General features: G+C 39.6%; 2 protein-coding genes across 3 annotated transcripts in view; one reads left to right on the top strand and one right to left on the bottom strand.

Moving 5' to 3' along the window:
• Positions 1 to 991, bottom strand: part of LOC124790097 (pro-corazonin-like) — a 47,314-nt gene extending 46,323 nt beyond the window's left edge. The window contains exon 1 of the mRNA XM_047257662.1: positions 911 to 991. Coding sequence (XP_047113618.1) covers positions 911 to 912 — 2 coding nt within the window. The 5' untranslated portion in view covers positions 913 to 991. The remainder of the gene's footprint in view (positions 1 to 910) is intronic.
• A 413-nt stretch (positions 992 to 1,404) lies between these two features.
• The window catches only part of LOC124787825 (lateral signaling target protein 2 homolog), a 328,543-nt gene continuing 312,102 nt past the window's right edge, over positions 1,405 to 17,845 (top strand). For both annotated transcript variants that reach the window (XM_047254758.1, XM_047254757.1), the window contains exon 1: positions 1,405 to 1,627. In XM_047254758.1, the coding sequence (XP_047110714.1) occupies positions 1,592 to 1,627 (36 nt within the window). In that variant the 5' untranslated portion in view covers positions 1,405 to 1,591. The remainder of the gene's footprint in view (positions 1,628 to 17,845) is intronic.

Here is a 17,845-nt window from a genome sequence, read left to right as displayed (position 1 = left end):
AAATAGTTAGCATACGATACTTAAGGACTTCTAGTATATTCCCAAGTTCCTTACTTAATACTTTTTCTAGAAATAAGTAAACTCACACAAAGATTGACAAAGTTCATGTTGCCGCAGGTGCTTTTACAGTACCGAGTTAAAAGAAAGACAATGTTTACAATGAGGTAGATGGATTAAAGATGGGTCAGACAATATCAATAAGTGAACAATAGGAAGAAGAATTTGGAGTAACAGAATTTGGTACTCAGTACTGTTTGATTAGCCCCTGTAAAGTCAAATTGAAATAAAATTGCCGAAGTAAAGTCGTTAAGAAGCGAATTATATACTGGTAACCCAGTAGCTTCCAACTCGAACTTTCAATGCCTCTTTGATCTAAAAACATAACTATGTTACTGTACAATGAGCAGCACACATATCATAAATATAATGTGCAATACACAGACATGTGAAGCAAAATTAAAATAGAATTTACAGTGCTCAGTTAAATTTATTTCTATAGATTTCATACTAGACGAATCTAAATAGGTAGGTAGACATTCATGAATTAAAAAATTGGACGATAGTAATTTAAAAGAAAAATTAAAAGGTAATCAAAATTTGTAATGTAACATGAACCCTTGATTGAACAATGTCATTCAAGATTGGTAGAAAAATAAAAAGATAAAATACATAGACAAAGTAGAACCAACGCAGATACTCTATATTCTTTTGAAAATTAAAAACGATTTAAAGTATTAAAATGAAAAGAGTGTGCAAATATGTAAATAGTGATAAATATTGAAACACACATTTATGTACAACACAGCAGGCAAGTCGCAATGCAGGATTTTCAAGTCGCAATGCAGGATTTTGGTCTGAAACAAACAAAATTAAAATGCGTTGAAATAAATATAAATTTTTAAGTGCTCACATTATCTATGGCGCTCGTGAAAGAACCGCAAAACTAGGGGTGTTGCCCAGTAGGTGATGATCCCCCAGCAGTGTTTTTCGGATATCTGATGCGGCAGCTGCAAACTGCGGCATTTTATACCCCCGTTTCGTGCATACCGCGCATGTTAAAGACTGCTTCGCCCACCCTTTCATCCCCCACCACTCGGCCAGCAACCCTTTGCAACTCCGCCCCCGCAAAATGAAATAATCAGCAATGGTTTTCTTTGAAAGTCCTCAAGATACCACGTACTTACAGGCACATTTTTTATGAGGGAGATAACTATTTCTAGGCACTAGAAATAATCAGGATATTTTTTATGAACGTAAATTCACTAAGTTCGAAGCTAATTTTTCATCTTTGGGCATGGTACTCAAAGCGCTAAGTTGCTGCGACCATCTAGCAGTGCGGAGTACCATGGAAAGTCGCACCAGGCAGCGCATGCGCACAGCGCAGAGTGTCATTTGTTTGTTAATTTCGCTCCGTGACAGTTTTCATTCGCGGAAGTTTTCAGGTTTTATAATGGTATATGGGTCAGTCGAGTGTTTTGTTCATGTGATGTGAAGTGAGCGGGAGGTGTTAGTGTGGAGAATGCCTTTCAATATTTCATTTTACAATAGATAGACGTTTCACTGCCCCTGGCGCATCTGAAATATTTAGAAGATGGAATCCATAAGGAAGTGGTTCTACAAACCGAAGGTATGACTTAAGCTGTTCTTTATTAACAGACTATTATTTATAAGAGTTTGTGCTTCATACGATGACAGTGTCAGGTCGAGGTTAAGGACGCTGCGACAACTTCTCTCTGTAGAGTTGTGTTCGCTGTGATGTGTCACTCTCAGAAGATAACACTTCATAGAGAGAACATTGTTGATAGAAACACCTTTTCTATCTGTGACAGCATATTAGATGCCACAGTAATGTTAATCTTCACGTTTAGATGTGTTTGACCGCATTTATTCTTTAGTTAGTTGAAACAGAAGTGTCAGACCTATCAGAGATTTGTTACATAGGCCTTCTTCGACAGACAAAATATTTTATGTTGTTGCAGTACGTTTGCAGTCATGAACTTATATCTGATCCTCAACGTATTTAGCATGTTTGGTGACAGAAGTCGAAAGCTGACAGTTCTTCATTAATATATTATGACAAATTGACTGTCGCACTTTCTCTTTGTGGATCACTACTTCCAGACTGACTACGTACGTTCCTTTCGTCAAGTTATATGCTGAGGTTTACGATCTGTTGCCCGCTCTTGTAGCACCCAAGTAAGAGATCTTTTATTTTTTATATTTTTCGTGTTTTTTTGTGGCATACCTTTAAGTCCAAAACGGAATGTCTGTTGTAATGAACCTCCCAGAATTTTAAAAACTTGAACGAAACCAGTATGGTAGCTAAATACAGTAATAGTTATGTATTTTTTTCGGACAACACTCGGCAGTTAGAGTACACGTATCGTCGCGATTCAGTGATAAAGTCTTCCTCTGCCTACATCCATCTTTTATAAACACATCTAATGTGCTCTTCTGCATACATTCCTACTGTCTGCTTATGGTACAGCTTTACCTGTGATTTGTTCTTTTTTCTACCAATGTTCCGTTGCTGTAGGGCAGTATTTTGGTTATCATTATTTTGAATATTTTGACAGATCATGGTTGTTACTTGAGGTTTATTGTATTGAGTATTTATTGAGCTTCACATTAAGTCTCTCAACAGCTACACAATAGCTTATACAAACCAGTATGAAAAGATACACATTGGGAACTATGTACTAGATAGGGAGCATTGATCACAACTAATCCGTGTGGTAAAACCATATCATGATTAACAATGAAAGAACAAACTGCCGATTTTCAACAAGGTTTTTGGAAAAAAAAAGAGATTACTGTTAGATTTTTGCGCATAATACCCACATTTAGTCTGGTGACATTTATGAAGTATTATGAAAGTTCTACATCTTAGTTAGTGATTGGGGTAATACTGTGTATGGCCCACTCTCCTTAAATGGAATATTTCTAAGTTGTAGAATTGTATTTGAAGGAATGTAGAAAGTACATCTAATTGGTCAACCATTCTACACTGTATGTTTATAAATTTTGATTATCAAACTTATCCAGCAGATTACAACATTACTTTGATTCTTTCACTCCATTCTTTCTTGTAATACACGATGTAGAGAATGGCTTTCTAATGTTTCTAATTAGATTTCAGTTTAGCACAGATATGTTGGGCCTGACATCTCCTTCTCATCAGTGTCTGTTCAGTTCTGGTGCAGTCTTCCACATGTCAGCAAAGACATGTTTACATGACAAATTTTAATTTTGCACATAAATTTGGAACAACAATTTCGTTTAGTTATAAGTAAGAATGATATATTTATATTATTTGTTTTCTAAATATTGTGATTACAATAATTTTCAGTGTTGTTGATTTTTTTTTTTTTTTTAATAGCTGATGAGTGACTAATAAGAACAGAGCACACTATTGACATTAATGCAAGACTGTAGTCTGAAATAACAGTGGTGTTGTTTGATCTAACTAAACAGTAAATTTTACGAAAAAGCCAGATTGTCATTGATTACTGTATTTTGAGTAGAGCAATTGAGCAGGTGGAATGCCTCTCATTCTTTCACGAGGTTGTAGTTCTTTGTAAGTTGATACTGTAGAACAAATTGACCCATAGGTGTGCTTGACAATAAACAGGTAACTTAATGAGGTTAACACAATAAAAATTCATTTTAAATTCAAAAATTGCTTTTGCTAAAGTATTAAACACACATCACTAAATGTAATTTACTCCTTTGTGTTAACATTCATGAGATACAGTATCATTTAAATACACCTCTTTATGCTCTGTGTTTTTTTTCTTTTTTTTTTCTTCCATGCCAGTAAAGCTCATAGCTGCATCATTTTTTTCTCCACAGTACGCTTTATGTAGTTAGAGCACAGTACATCTCAAATTTTACCACTATCTAATTGACTGATTGCAATGGCATAATGCCTGCCCTTGAAATCTGGACTGTGGTAACATAGTCGTTGCTCTGAACTAGATGGGTAGGTGACAGTTTGGGGCCAAGAGAAATATTTGATATGAATTGTTGCTCTAACGTCACCTTTTGGTGCTTACATTCGCAGTTTTCTTGTTAGTTGGCAAAGCCAATGAATGTGAAATAAAACCATGAATGTGGTGGCAGAATGTACTGTAGCTCTGACTGAGAACTAGGTATCTTGGAAAGTGACAGTTTGTGATTGGGAGAATGCAACAAACATGGAACTTCAAAATTCTGGTTGTGGTGACAGATTGATTTGCAGCTTAGATCATTTGAAAAAGTCTCCACTGATATAACTTTATAGTCACAATGTTGTTCATGGCATTTGTTGAACATTTCCTACATCACTGGTCAAAGACAACAACTTGTATCAAATATTCCTCTGTATGATTGTAATTTGGGGAAGCTAACAAATGTAAATATGCAGTAAAGGTTGTGGTAAGATATTGATCTGAGCTCAGCCTGAAATCTACATCCGTTCTATGTTTAACACACTATTGTTTAAAATTAAGTAAACTGTGAGGTTAATTCTGAGAAGCTATATTGTATTATAGAAAAAGCTGCTACTGGTATTTTGGTGTGTATTATGTACATATATCCTTCATCAACTATGAAAAATACTTGGAAGGGGGTTACTATGTGATTTCTACCTATTAACCCAACTGCTGATAGTGCAAGATGTAGCCTACTGTGCTTAGCTTAAAGTGGAAAAAGTAATGGAATGCTGTTTATGATAGAGTGCATGACTGAAGTAAGACACCATTAATCTAAAACTATCTGAGTTTTGTTGGCTTTAAATTTTAAAGGATATTGTGGGGACATGGCTTAGCTACAGCCTGGGCGATGTTTCCAGAATGAGATTTTCACTGTGCAGCGGAGTGTGAGCTGATATGAAACTTCCTGGCAGATGAAAGCTGTGTGGTGAACCAAGACTCAAATTGGGACATTTGACTTTGGCGGGTAAGTGGCCTACCATGAGAACACCTGCCCATGAAAGCCAAAGGTCCTGAGTTTGAGTCTCGATCCGGCACACAATTTTAATCTGCCGCTACACACTGAAAATCTCCTTCTAGGAACATTCCTTGTCATGTGAAACACACAAAATTAGCATAAGAAGTCTATGCTATCATGTGAGGTTAATTTGAAGTTTGAAGCTAGTTACAGAAAAATTGTTTATTAAATGGAATTGTAAGTTCTTGGAGTGTTTCCTTCTCACCGTTACATCAGTAAGTTCTGCTTTCTTTTCCATCTGGTATGAAGTGTGTAACATTGTGTTTGAGTAAATAGTGAGTGGTGCTTCTATTAAAATGCAATTTGAAAACTGAATTATTCTTTGTAATGTAGTAAAGGTACACCCTTAAATATGACCGATAGCAAATCATGCTTTCCAGACTAATCTTCAGTTTGAGAAATGGTTCATTTTGTCCTTAATAGGGGTCGACAGAAGCGTCCAATCCAACGCGTCGGCTTTGACCTGTGACGTAAGGGTGTTGTTGTGTGTGACGTCATGACGGCGCGGAGTTTGGTTTGAGTGTGGCTGTCTCCAGTTCTGTTTTATCTTATTTTATTTACTTTTCTGATCTGTTCGTTCTATCTCGTGAGATTTTTTTTTAAATTTAAAAACACTTATTACTTATTTTAATTATCTGTTTCCTCGAATTTCTGTTTTAGTTTATTATATTTATCTTTCTGATCTGTTCGTTCTATCCCGTGATATTTTTTTTTTAAAAAGACAAAAAACACTAATCAGCTACTGAAGCATCTTTATCTTCTATGGGTTGCAGGGATTATGACCCCTGGGGAGGTGGGTGGGTATTCATGCATGGCTGTCTTCACTTACACGTTGTAGCTACGCAAAGCTTCTAAATTTGTTTATATTTAGTTTGCCCCCCACCCAAAACACCCCATTTCCCGCGCTTGTCCCGTTAGTGTCATTAGGCTTCTTGTGGAAAGTGTGTGTGTTTGTTTTTGTTTCCGCCATATTTGTGACGTCATGGGTCAAAGCAGACGGGTGGGATCGGATGCTTCCGTATTTCTCTTAATAGCATGGGTCACGTAGAATGGGCCTGACCAGCTTTATTCTTTCTTTTATATTATGTGAGCTCTAGTCTGAGTGAGTTTTTTTCATGCGTAGTTGACTCCTCATGCACCCATAAAGCAAGCCATGATTTTAGCAAAATTACAAGTCTGTGTTATCAATTTTTTTGTTGTGTGTATTACATGTGGATCTTTGGTCATTGAAATGTTGAACATTATTAACAGATCTCTCGTCCTCTGTCAGATTCATTTAACTGCAACTTATCTTGAACTGTCTCAAATAATTGTACAGAAAAACAGCATTATGTCACAGGTGAAACAGTTGAATTGTTTTAAAATTTTATGGACAAAATAGTCTAAATCTTGATTCTTTGTTCAACAACGAGTTAAGGAGGGGTCTGCCTTTTTGCAAGTATACAAGTAAATGTTTTGCTTTAACACCCAAAAATATTTCACAACAGTTGTGGCCTCTTCAGTGTTTCTTTCTTTTTTTGTTCCTAAAATACATACACACAGATTATGTTTAGGATAGGAAATATGTTACATCAGATTTTGTTGGTTTATAAATGCACTTCACCTTTTTATTTTAAATTGTGTGCGGCCTGTACTTGCCAATCCAAGTAAGCCACAGATATAAATTTAGTACACCATGTCACCTGCAAACATGAGGGGATTTTAGAATATTGTCTGCATTAAATTTTTGTTTGTAATCAAAGCTGTAAATGTATTACGGTGTGTTGATGATTTTCACTTATGGACCGTCTGACAGCAACTGAATAAAACACAATTTTAGTGCCATACGCGTTTCGCCTTTATTTTCTGCAAGGCATCATCAGTGGCCTGTAATATGTACATATGTTAGCTATTTTATTTACATTTTTGTCACTGTGCCTATAGGTTATAAACAGTTCTGGTGGTTGGTATTTCCTATTAAGTAGTAATGTTTTGAACTGTACTTACAGGTTGCGTAGACAGTTTCTTATATATTACGCTCCTGTTACATTTTTGGTCTTATTCTTCTTCCTATGAGCGCCAATTTGCTGTTTTTTTTCTGCATTCCACTATGCACTGAACGCTTTTTTTTTAATGCAATGTTTTGGTTTCTGTTGGCGACTGTCAAATGTTTTTGCCAAAGATCGAATATTACTGCCAAACTTATGAGTGTAACTATCGAAGTATCTGTGGTCTGTTGGTGTATGCATTTGTGTGTGTGTGTGTGTGTGTGTGTGCGAGTGTTTTTTGGTGTCATATTATTTTATTTTATTGTATTTAATTATTTATTTTTGTTTATGTCCTGTGTGTCAGACGGTCCATAAGTGAAAATCATCAACACACCGTAGTATTACGCGCAACTGAGGAGGACAGGACCAAAAAATTGAAGATGTCTGTAAATGTATGTTTATGGAAGAGTCATGGCATATGCACATTTTTGGTCTTACCATTTTAGTATCTGCCTAGTCCTGAGCTGTGACAGGTTTGTTCTTGTGTGCAGAACATGTTTTCGTTTTTCTTACCGAGCAAGGTGTCATAATTGTTAGCACACTGGACTCATATGTGGGAGGATGACTGTTCAAACCTGCGTCCGGCCACCTTCATTTAGGTTTCCCGTGATTTCCCTAAATTGCTTCAGGCAAATGCTGGGATTATTTCTTTGATAGGGCACGCCGACTTCCTTTCCCATCCATCGCTGATCCGATGGGACCGATGACCTCGTTGTTTGGTCTCCTCCCCCCAAATCAACCAACCAACCTTTGTTGTTCTTGTGTAGTGTGACTGGCATGTGACTGTCAGTAAAATCTTTGTGAATCTTAGGTATGGAGAACTAATTTCAAAGAACAGAACTGAGTTGAGATTACCATATGATAGTCTGTATTTAACTGTAATTATCTGTTTCATTCGAACAGGGCCATCATCAGATTTAAAATATAGGAATACCATTACTATCACCATTGTGATGACATGCACCAGATGATGCTTGTGGTAGGAACCATCTTCTTGTATTTAAGATCTGCCAGTGACCTAATTCTGCTTAAACTGGTAATTACAGTTAAGGAAATAGGAAAAATAAACATGCATATCAAAGGAAATAAGCCAGCTGATAGAACAGCCAAAGCAGTTTCCACAACTCAGCAGTGTCTCTCTGGCAGTGTTAGCAAAAGATGAAGAGTCAGGAGATAAGTAACACAAAGTTGTGACTGGTGATTCACATCCTTCTGACATGACAAGTGGGTTAAAATAATCTTCAGCTGTCATCTGTAATTAGGGAATTTACTAGTATGCAATGCACAATACCAATACACTACACTGACAAATGCATTATGTTTACTATTGATACAGCAGGCCGTGGTTTGACGAGACACATTCTTAATCAAAATTAGCATAAGTCAGTACTAGAAGTTTTTGAAAGACCTTCATCTCAGTCACGCTGAAGATCAGCAGTGGTTTATTGTTTTAAAAGTAATATATTTTCCAGTGCAATCACACTAATTTCAAATGAAAGAACAGTTCTGACCAGCATTGGCCATCCTCAATATGGTTTCCGCTGCGGTGGGACTGAACCACATCTTAATTTCCAGTGCCAATGAAATTCAGCAACAGCCATGTAACTTAAGATGTTATTTTATAGCCTACCAGTATCAGCAATTAATTATGCCATCTTCAGGGCCCTTATGCATCTCTCCAAACAAAGAAGTCATATACAAACATAAATCACTGGATGTCATGAATTAAATTGTTACACTAGTGCTTCATTCGAAGACTTGATAGCACCAAGTCTTTGAATGAAGCATAACAGTAACAATTGAATTCAGAATTCATGCCTTCCAGTGATTTATGGCTGTATATGATATCTTCATTTATTTATAGAGATGCATATGGGGCCTGGAGATGGCATAATGAAATGCTGAAACTGGTAGCCTTCAAATTAAATAAAATAACGTCTTAAGTTACACGGCTGTTTGTAAATTTCATTGACATTGACAATTACTTAACCAGCCAATGTCTCCTGTCCATAATAGGCCAACAGAGATTGAAACACATCTTGTGTTTTATGATGTGAGGATGCCCAGTGCCAGCCAAAACCAGTTATTTTGTTTGAAATTACTGCAACTGCACTGGACAAAGATTTCTTTTTAGCACTAGGGGATATTTGAGTCTGTAGATTAATATTCTATTTTACTGCTGTTATCAACATTACAAATGTTGATGCAATGTGTGACACACTCATCTGCATTAAATTACATTTTTCTACATTTAGAGCCAGCTGGCATTCATCACATCAACTAGAAATTTTGTCCGTCATCTTGTATCCACGTACAGTCAGTCAATGATGACGCCTTCCCGTACACCACAGGATTATCAGCCAATAGCCGCAGATTGCTGCTCGCCCTTTCTGCTGGATGACAGTGTACTGTGTCCTATTACTTCGGAAGTGTTAGTCACTCACATACTTGGGAACTTATTCTGTACGCTAGTACCTTTGTTAAGTCGGTTTTGGGGCACTGTGTCAGATGCTTTTCGAAAATCTGGGAATATGGAATCTGCCTGTTGCCTTTCATACATAGTTTCCAAGATATTTTGTGAGAAAAGGCCAAAGGGAGTTTCACACGAACAAATGCTTTCTGAAACAATGCTGATATGTGGACAGAAGCTTTTATGTCTCAAGGCAGTTTATTATAATCGAACTGAGAGAATACGTTCAAGAATTCTAATGGCACTTAATTTGCTATGTGGGCGCCCTTCACAATGCACCAAAATTTGTTACATCCATCCTCGTTCATAATCCATTACTGTTAGAAATATCTCGTCCGCTAATGAAGTCAGAATTTTGTTGCTAGTCTACTGTACCGTATTAATCAATTTCGATAAGTTCCTGTGGCATTGGTCGTGTGTTAGACATAATTTTCACTTTTTTTTATCTTCCGTAATGTTACACGGCAAACGACACCGCAGTTTTGTAACTTACATTCGTGATCTATTGAATTAGACGTAGGTCCAGTGTTAAAGAGTGTCCTTTCCTCCACGGCGAGTGGAATAATTCGGCGTAATGCCGACAAACTCGCGGCGTACCCAAAGATGAGCAGGGTAGGTCAGCTACCTACCTCCTTTCCACCGCCAAAGTCATCGCAAACAGAACTAGTATCGTGTCCCGCCGGCCAAATAGCGTATCATTTCAGTATCAGTTTGAAGAACGCCAGACCACGTCATGGATATTGACTAGTAGTAAATGTACGCAGAGCTATTTTCGGTGAAATCTCAAAACTGTTTCGTCACTCAAAGAGAAATTGACTTTAGTCCAGCCCTACTTCCTCAACCCCCACCTCTCACCCACTCCCCCTCTCTCACCACCCCGGGTACGCTCTTGCCCATACCTTGAACTTCTGTTGTGATTACAATTATGCAATATCAGGGTATTTTTGCGACGAGATCGTGGATACCTAAGGCATCAAACAGTCGGTTTCATAAGTGCTTTCTACGTGCAACCATGTTAAGGGCCAGAAATCCATTGCCTCCTGAATCAGCAGCCGCTGGCAACCAGCAACGTGTTGATTACAGCGATCGCCGGCGGCTATCTTAGGGCTAGCTTAGATCGTTGCAAATTGCAACTGATCAGCGGCCCACAGTGTAGCAAAGTAACTGCTCCCCAACTGCTGCACAACCATGTGATCGTTCACCACTTCACTGAGACACACACGTACCCACTGTGCTATACGTGTACCACTGCCCACCCATGTCATACGGCACTGGGTGCAGCTCGAAATTTTTCACATTAAAAAATATTGTCAGAGTTGAAAGAAATAATAAGTGACAGCTCGGAGATCGAACCCGATACCCCCCCCCCCCCCCCCCCGATCGATACCATCTCACTTTACCACTGGACCACCAAGCCACAGTCTTGTACAGAAGATCAAAATTTTCTTGTTAATGTTCCATCTTACTTCCAGCTGTACTCAAATCTTAAACAAATAGCCATTTTTCCCCGGAAATGTCATATTTAGTTTGCCCAGATAGACCAAAGTGATATAATTAGTATAATTTTTTTGTTTTATGTTTGGTACACACAAACCAACACATTATTTGCAGGATATAAGAAAACACTGATAAGCTTCTGTGTGTTGCAGTTTCCACGATTCAGCCTGTAACCGATATCATGTTACGGAAGGTCTCAATTTCCTTCGGTTGTGGAACGTATATGGAAACATTAATGGCTCGTGGAGGCTTGTTAATACATCATTAAGCAACCTATGTAAAAATAACGGCTGCAACAAGCAAATAATGATACAGATAACGACTGGTAAATATGTGCTAGGATCTCGTATCTAGCTCTTTTTCACAAAATACCGTTAACTGTTGAAAAATGTTTACAGTTTTTTTTTCTCCATTAATAAACTCCACTGATAAGCTTTATTAGATCGAAACGTAAAACCAGACCCCAAAACATAAAACCACGTCTGTTGAGTGTAAGTTCTTCATCCGAGTTGTCCTGCAGAACACGAGACTTCAATACAAGAAGCACGTTCGAATGGATGAAGAGTGCCGTAGTTACAAGAAAATAGATAAGTTAGATAGACGGGAGGGGAGAACAGCATCAGTCAAGCCATCGGACTGATGACAGCAACAGCTGATTTGCCTACCATGTCGGAAAAGCATGCAGAAACTTAAAAGACCTTGTTGCAAGAGCATACGAAGCCCTCCAGATTAAATATCTTCCAAAAATTAGCTATAGCGCAGCACATGGTCTCTACTGAAGTCGCTGTTAACGATGTACAAGAAAACATTACCGTACTACCGTTGCAATCCCAGTCGTAAGAATTTAAGATTTTTTAAAACAATAAAACCCAGCGTCTGAAATGCTGCTAAATGAAGTAGATTTCGTTAGCCACGGATATTTTAGTAATTCTAAACATGTAACTGTGCATTTAAAAATACAGGGCGTTTCAAAAAGAAAGAGCAGATTTCAAACATTTATTTCTCAAAAACTACAAATGATAGAAACACAATTCCAACGGTCCTTCACTCAATATGAGTACCAAATGTTACACAACAAATATCAAAACTGTACCTCAATATGAGCACCATTTGTTACACGACAAATATCAAACCGGTATCTCATTTCTTGCCACACACGACGCAACTGGTCTTTAGTTACCGAATTCACGGCCGCAACAATTCGATGTCGTACCTCTTGAAGAGTAGCGGGCATAGGTGGGACATAAACACAGTCCTTTACGTACCCCCACAAATAAAAATCGCAGGGAGTAAGGTCTGGTGACCTGGGAGGCCACAGACGATGACATTGATCTTGTGCTCCTGCTCTTCCAATCCACCGTCCTGGAATGGTGTTATTTAGGTACCGTCGTACAGGTTCAGAGAAGTGTGGTGGGGCGCCATCTTGCATGAAGATGAAGTGATTTGAATCTTCCTGAAGTTGAGGAAATAGCCAGTTTTCTAACATGTCCAGGTAAATGGTTCCTGTGATAGTTTTCTCCATGAAAAAGAAAGGTCCATAAACTTTGTTTACCGAAATTGCACAAAAGACGTTAACCTTTGGTGAGTCTCTTTCATGTTGAATAACGTCCCTCGGAGTTTCACTCGCCCAAATTCGTACGTTATGCCGATTAACTTTACCAGAAATGTGAAACGTTGATTCATCTGAAAAAATTAATCGTTCGGCAAAATTGTCCTCTTCCATGTCCTGTAGAATTGCAGTTGAAAATTCGAACCTTTTGTTGTGGTCGTCAGGACGCAATGCTTGCAATAACTGCAGTTTGTACGGCTTCATGTGCAGACGGTTACTCAGAACGCGCCATACCGTTGTTTTAGACATGTTTAGTTCGTGACTTGCCCGTGCCGTGGATTTTCTAGGGCTCCTTTCGTAAGCTGCACGGACACGCTCGACATTTTCATCCGATGTGCGTGGACGACCCGTGCTTTTTCGCTTGCAGATGCAACCATCTTCTACGAATCTGTGATGCCACTCATAAATTTGCTTATGACGAGGCGGCTGTTTGTTGAATTGACGGCGGAATGCACGTTGCACACCAACAATGGACTCTAACTTTGCAAATTGCAGCACACAAAATGATCGTTCCTGTGGTGTCGTCGCCATTTTCCTACAAACAAACGCCAGCGCCACTGCGGATTTGCATGGAACTTCTTCGCGGACCATTGAAAAACTTTGAACCTTTCTCTGACAAGAAACGTTTGAATTGTGTTTCTATCATTTGTAGTTTTTGAGAAATAAATGTTTGAAATCTGCTCTTTCTTTTTGAAACGCCCTGTATAATGTAAGTGGGATACACACAGGGGTTGGACAAAAATACGGAAACACCAGAAACACAACACATTACGATATGTAGGAAACCCATAGGCATTCAAAATAGCTTCGATTCGCCTCGGAATTGATAAATACAGAACCTATATGGTTTTCAAGGGAATCTTATCTTGGTTTTCCTAAAAAAATAGTGGCAAGTTCAGGTAACTGTGATGGCGGTGGATAGCAATCAAAGCAGAGCACAAAGGCATTGAGATCTGGTGACTGGCGACCAGGGGAGATGCGACAATTCATCCTCGTGCTCAAAAAACGAGCCCTGGACGATGCGAGTTCTGTGAACATTGGCACTGTCATCTTGGAACTCAGCTATCGCTATTGGAGAACAAACATTGTACCGCTAGAAGAACCTGGTCGGTCAAAATGGTCACATAGTGCTTGATAGTGATGCGACCTTGCAGATTAACCACGGGGCTGATTTAATACCACGATATGTCTGCGCAAATCATGTTTCACTCTTGACAGCAAGCAGTATGCACCGTAGGCTTGGAACTGCGTACGGTGGACGTATTCGTTGCCAGAAGTTGGATACAGTGAGAAACAAAACAACCAAATGAGTTCCTTCCATTGCACCATACACCAGGTTCTGTGGCTTGTTGGCACCAGGTTTTCCTGTTACGGGCATTTGTGTCACTGGTGAGCAGTCTGGTTAGTGGTTTCGGAATTCCATCTCGCCCTGTAATTCCTTACTTCTGGAGCTCCTTCCGTGTTGTTTTGGCGCTGACAGGGTTCGCGCTTGCGACACTCAGTTCTGCAGTGGCTTTTGCAGCTGTCGTTCTTTACTTTTCGTCACGGCCCTCGTCAGTGACTGTTCGTCACGATCACTGAACACGCACTTTCGTGCGCGTTGTGACTTCCCACTGAACACTTCGCCTATCTTTGATACGGAAGGACCCATCATGCGAGCACAAACAATCTACCCACATTTTAATTCACCCAGCTCCGGCATAATGCGCTCACAACTGTGCGGAATGCTGTTCTGACCACAACTGGCACTCATAACGTCTTGAGGACACTGCACGGGCGCCTTTCATTGTCAGATAGAGCAGCGTAACTTGGAGGTTTGAGTAGCATCTGCATTTATGCTCAAGCACCCATTTCCCGCCGTGTTTCCACATTTTTGTCCAATCCCTTATGTCCACATATTCTTTAACATCAGATAAGAAGGTATATCAAATTGCAGTGTCGCGAAATAGCGGAGAGAGTGTCACGGATATGATACGCTGGGTGGGGAGGCAATCTTTAAAACAAGGCGTTTTTCGTTGCAGCGAGACCTTTTCCCCAATTTTTTTACGTGTTCTTTGATTCGCTATGTTCCAAATATAATACGTAAACTCCTCGCACTAAAAAGCCACAATTCTACAGTTCCATCACGTACAGGAGCAAGAGATGTAATGTAAGAATCAAACCCACAGGGGCCGAAATAAAGTGTGTAATATATTAAAGTGCGAAAGCTTTACTTGCCACACTTTCCTTACATCGAACTTTTTGTTGCATAAGGATAAGTATTTTAGTACCTGAACATAAAAATGGGTATTTTGGTGAATAAGAAGGCGTCGTTTTTGGAGGGGGAGAGAGAGAGAGAGAGAGAAAGGGGGGGGGAGGAAGGGACAAGAAAAAGAAACTCATTTAAATTACGGACTAATTATTTATAGAAATTGTAAATAGTTCGGAATCCACGTAGAACCTTGCGCATGTATAAGGAGAACTTCATGAGATTGAGTAAGGCCTCAAGGTGATCACACTGCTCAGGGAGGATCGGTTTCGCAAATTTTTCTACGGTGTGTTGCCTAAATAAGCGTAATTTCTCCACACGATTGTCGTAAATGTAGAGAGAATAGGTGATTCTTAGGGTGACATTAGCACAATTGTTGGCGTGTGCAACTCACAGTATTACTGTCCATTCACAACCGGAACTCTACTTCGACGATCAGATGGTCATTGTGGTAGAGTCTTGCCGCTTTTTGTTATTCGATGCCCGGTTGATGTGGCTTCCCCGCCTTTGCCAGCTTACGCGAAAAGTCCTGGTCACAAATCAATACACTTCGTTGCCTCAGTGACACCAGCTGGGCCGCAGATCGCTCCACTCTTCTGTGGCTTTATAAGGTCTGATCGTGTCGCTGTTGATTATGAGAGTCTGGCATATGGCTTGGCATCGCCTTTGACGTTGCGAGTACTGGACCCTATACACCAAAGTGGGGTGTGACTTGCTACATGCGCGTTTTGGACTAACCCTGTGACCAAACTACTCGCGTAAGGTGGAGTCTATCTTCTGTGGACCAGGCACCAATAACTGCTGCTCCGTTATGCGGTGCACATTCACGGCGTCCCTGAGCATCCAGACTGGAAGACAAGTTTGACTTCGGAGAAACGCAGGAACACGCGAGACAGTACTACCCTACGATTTATCGTAGAAAATAAGTTGAAAAAGGCAAACTTACGTTTATAGCATTTACAGATTTAGAGGTCGCTTTGTAACAACCAGTCCACAGCAATCGGAGTCACTTGGTGAAGTCCTCAGATCAGCGTTTTGCCGCGGTAGTTGGCCTCAAGTTTCTTTTAAGTGTCGTGTGGATGTCCGTTCCACCACTGTCGCCACTATGACACGTCGAAAAAACTGACACTTTCTGAATCAACGCTGAGTTTCCGAAATCCCTTCACCAAAAAAGATGGTGTTCCATAATATGAATTAACAACAGCTGCCAACAGCGGTACCTCAGAAGTAGTATCATCGACGTAGTGAAGCAACTAAAATAACTTAGTAAAGGCAAGGTCCCTAGTCCAGACTGTATACAATTTAGGTTCCTTTCAGAGAATGCTGATACATTAACTCCACACTTAGCAATAGTATACAACCGCGCTCTAGTCGAAAGATCCGTATGTGAAGATTGGAAAGTTGCACAGGTCACAACAATACTCAAGTAAGTAGATCAGATTAATCCGCTCGATTACAGCCCATATCACTAACGTCAATTTGCAGTAGGATTTTGGAACATATACTGTGTTCGAACATTATGAATTATCTCGATGAAAACGATTATTTGACAAGCAGTCAGTACGGATTCGCAAAACATCATTCTTGTGAAACACAACAAGCTCTTTATTTTCACGAAGTAATGAGTGCTATCGGCAGGGGACGTCAGATTGATTCCATATTTTTTGATTTCCAGAAAGCTTTTGTCACAAGCGATTTCTCAACAAATTTCGTTATGCGACTAGATTCGTGATTTCCTGTCAGGCAGGTCACGGTTCGTAGTAAATGACGGAAACTCATCGAGTAAAACAAAAGTGATAACGAAGTGTTACAGGCCTTCTGCTGTTCCTAATTTATATAAACGATTTAGGAGACCATCTGGGCAGCCCTCTTAATCTGTTTTCAGATGATGCTGTCATTTACCGTTTAGTAAAGTCATCAGAGGATCAAAATGATTTAGACAAGGCGAAGAGTGACAGTTGACTGTAAATAATGGAAAGTGTGAAATCATCCACATGAGTGCTAAAAGGAATCCGCCAAATTTCTGTTAAAAGGTAAATCACACAAATCTACAGCTGTCAGTTCAACTAAATACCTAGGGATAACAATTACGAACAACTTATATTGGAAGGATCACACAGCTAATGTTGTGGGGAAAGCGAACAGAGACTTCATTTTATTGGCAGAACACCTAGAAGATTCAATAGGTGTTCTAAAGGGACTGCCTACATTACCCTTCTCTGTCCTCTTCTGGAGTAATGCTACGCTGTATGAGACCCGCATCAGATAGAATTGAGGAAGCATCGAAAAAGTTCAGAGAAGGGCAGGTCGTATTGTAGTATTGCGAAACACGGTAAAGGATACCACGGATATGATACGCGAGTTGGGTGGGCAATCTTTAGAACGAATGCGTTTTTCTTTGCGGCAAGATCTTTTTCACGAAATTTCAATCACTAATTTTCTCCTCCGAACGCGAGAATATTTTTGGCGTCCACCTACACGGGACGAAATGATCATAGTAATAAAAGACGAGAAATCAGAACTCGCATGGAAATGTTTAAGTGTTCGTTTTTCCCGTGCGCTGTTCGAAATTGGAACGGTAGAGAAATAGGCTGTAGATGGTTTGAACCCTCTGCCACGCACTTTATTGTGAATTGCTGAGTAATCATGTAAAAGTAGATGGTTCGCGTCATTTCAGTCGAGTCGTTAGTGGATGTGATTGATGGAATTAAAGAGACCAAACTATGACGCCTTCGGTTCCTCAGTCCTATACGCAACAAGCTGGGGACAGTCCACAGGGAGAGAGGACACAGAAGACAAATGCAGATGAATCCGATTACAACTGAATATCAATAAAATCAAGAGACAGAAGCAAGTAGGAATGAGAGAGGGGTGAGGAGGACTAAGGTGGGGAATTGCTCCACCCAGAAAGTGCCTGGAGGCTCCCGGGACATGTGCAGTGTGAGACGCAGTCTGCATCTGACCCTTGTTTCCTCACCTTCCATTTCCACAAGAAAAATAGTAAT

The sequence above is a fragment of the Schistocerca piceifrons genome, chromosome 3 (genome assembly GCF_021461385.2).
Source record: "Schistocerca piceifrons isolate TAMUIC-IGC-003096 chromosome 3, iqSchPice1.1, whole genome shotgun sequence".
Classification (NCBI taxonomy): Eukaryota; Metazoa; Arthropoda; class Insecta; order Orthoptera; family Acrididae; genus Schistocerca; species Schistocerca piceifrons.
Note: the sequence above shows the minus strand (reverse complement) of the source record. Positions and strands in the feature narration are given on the sequence as shown.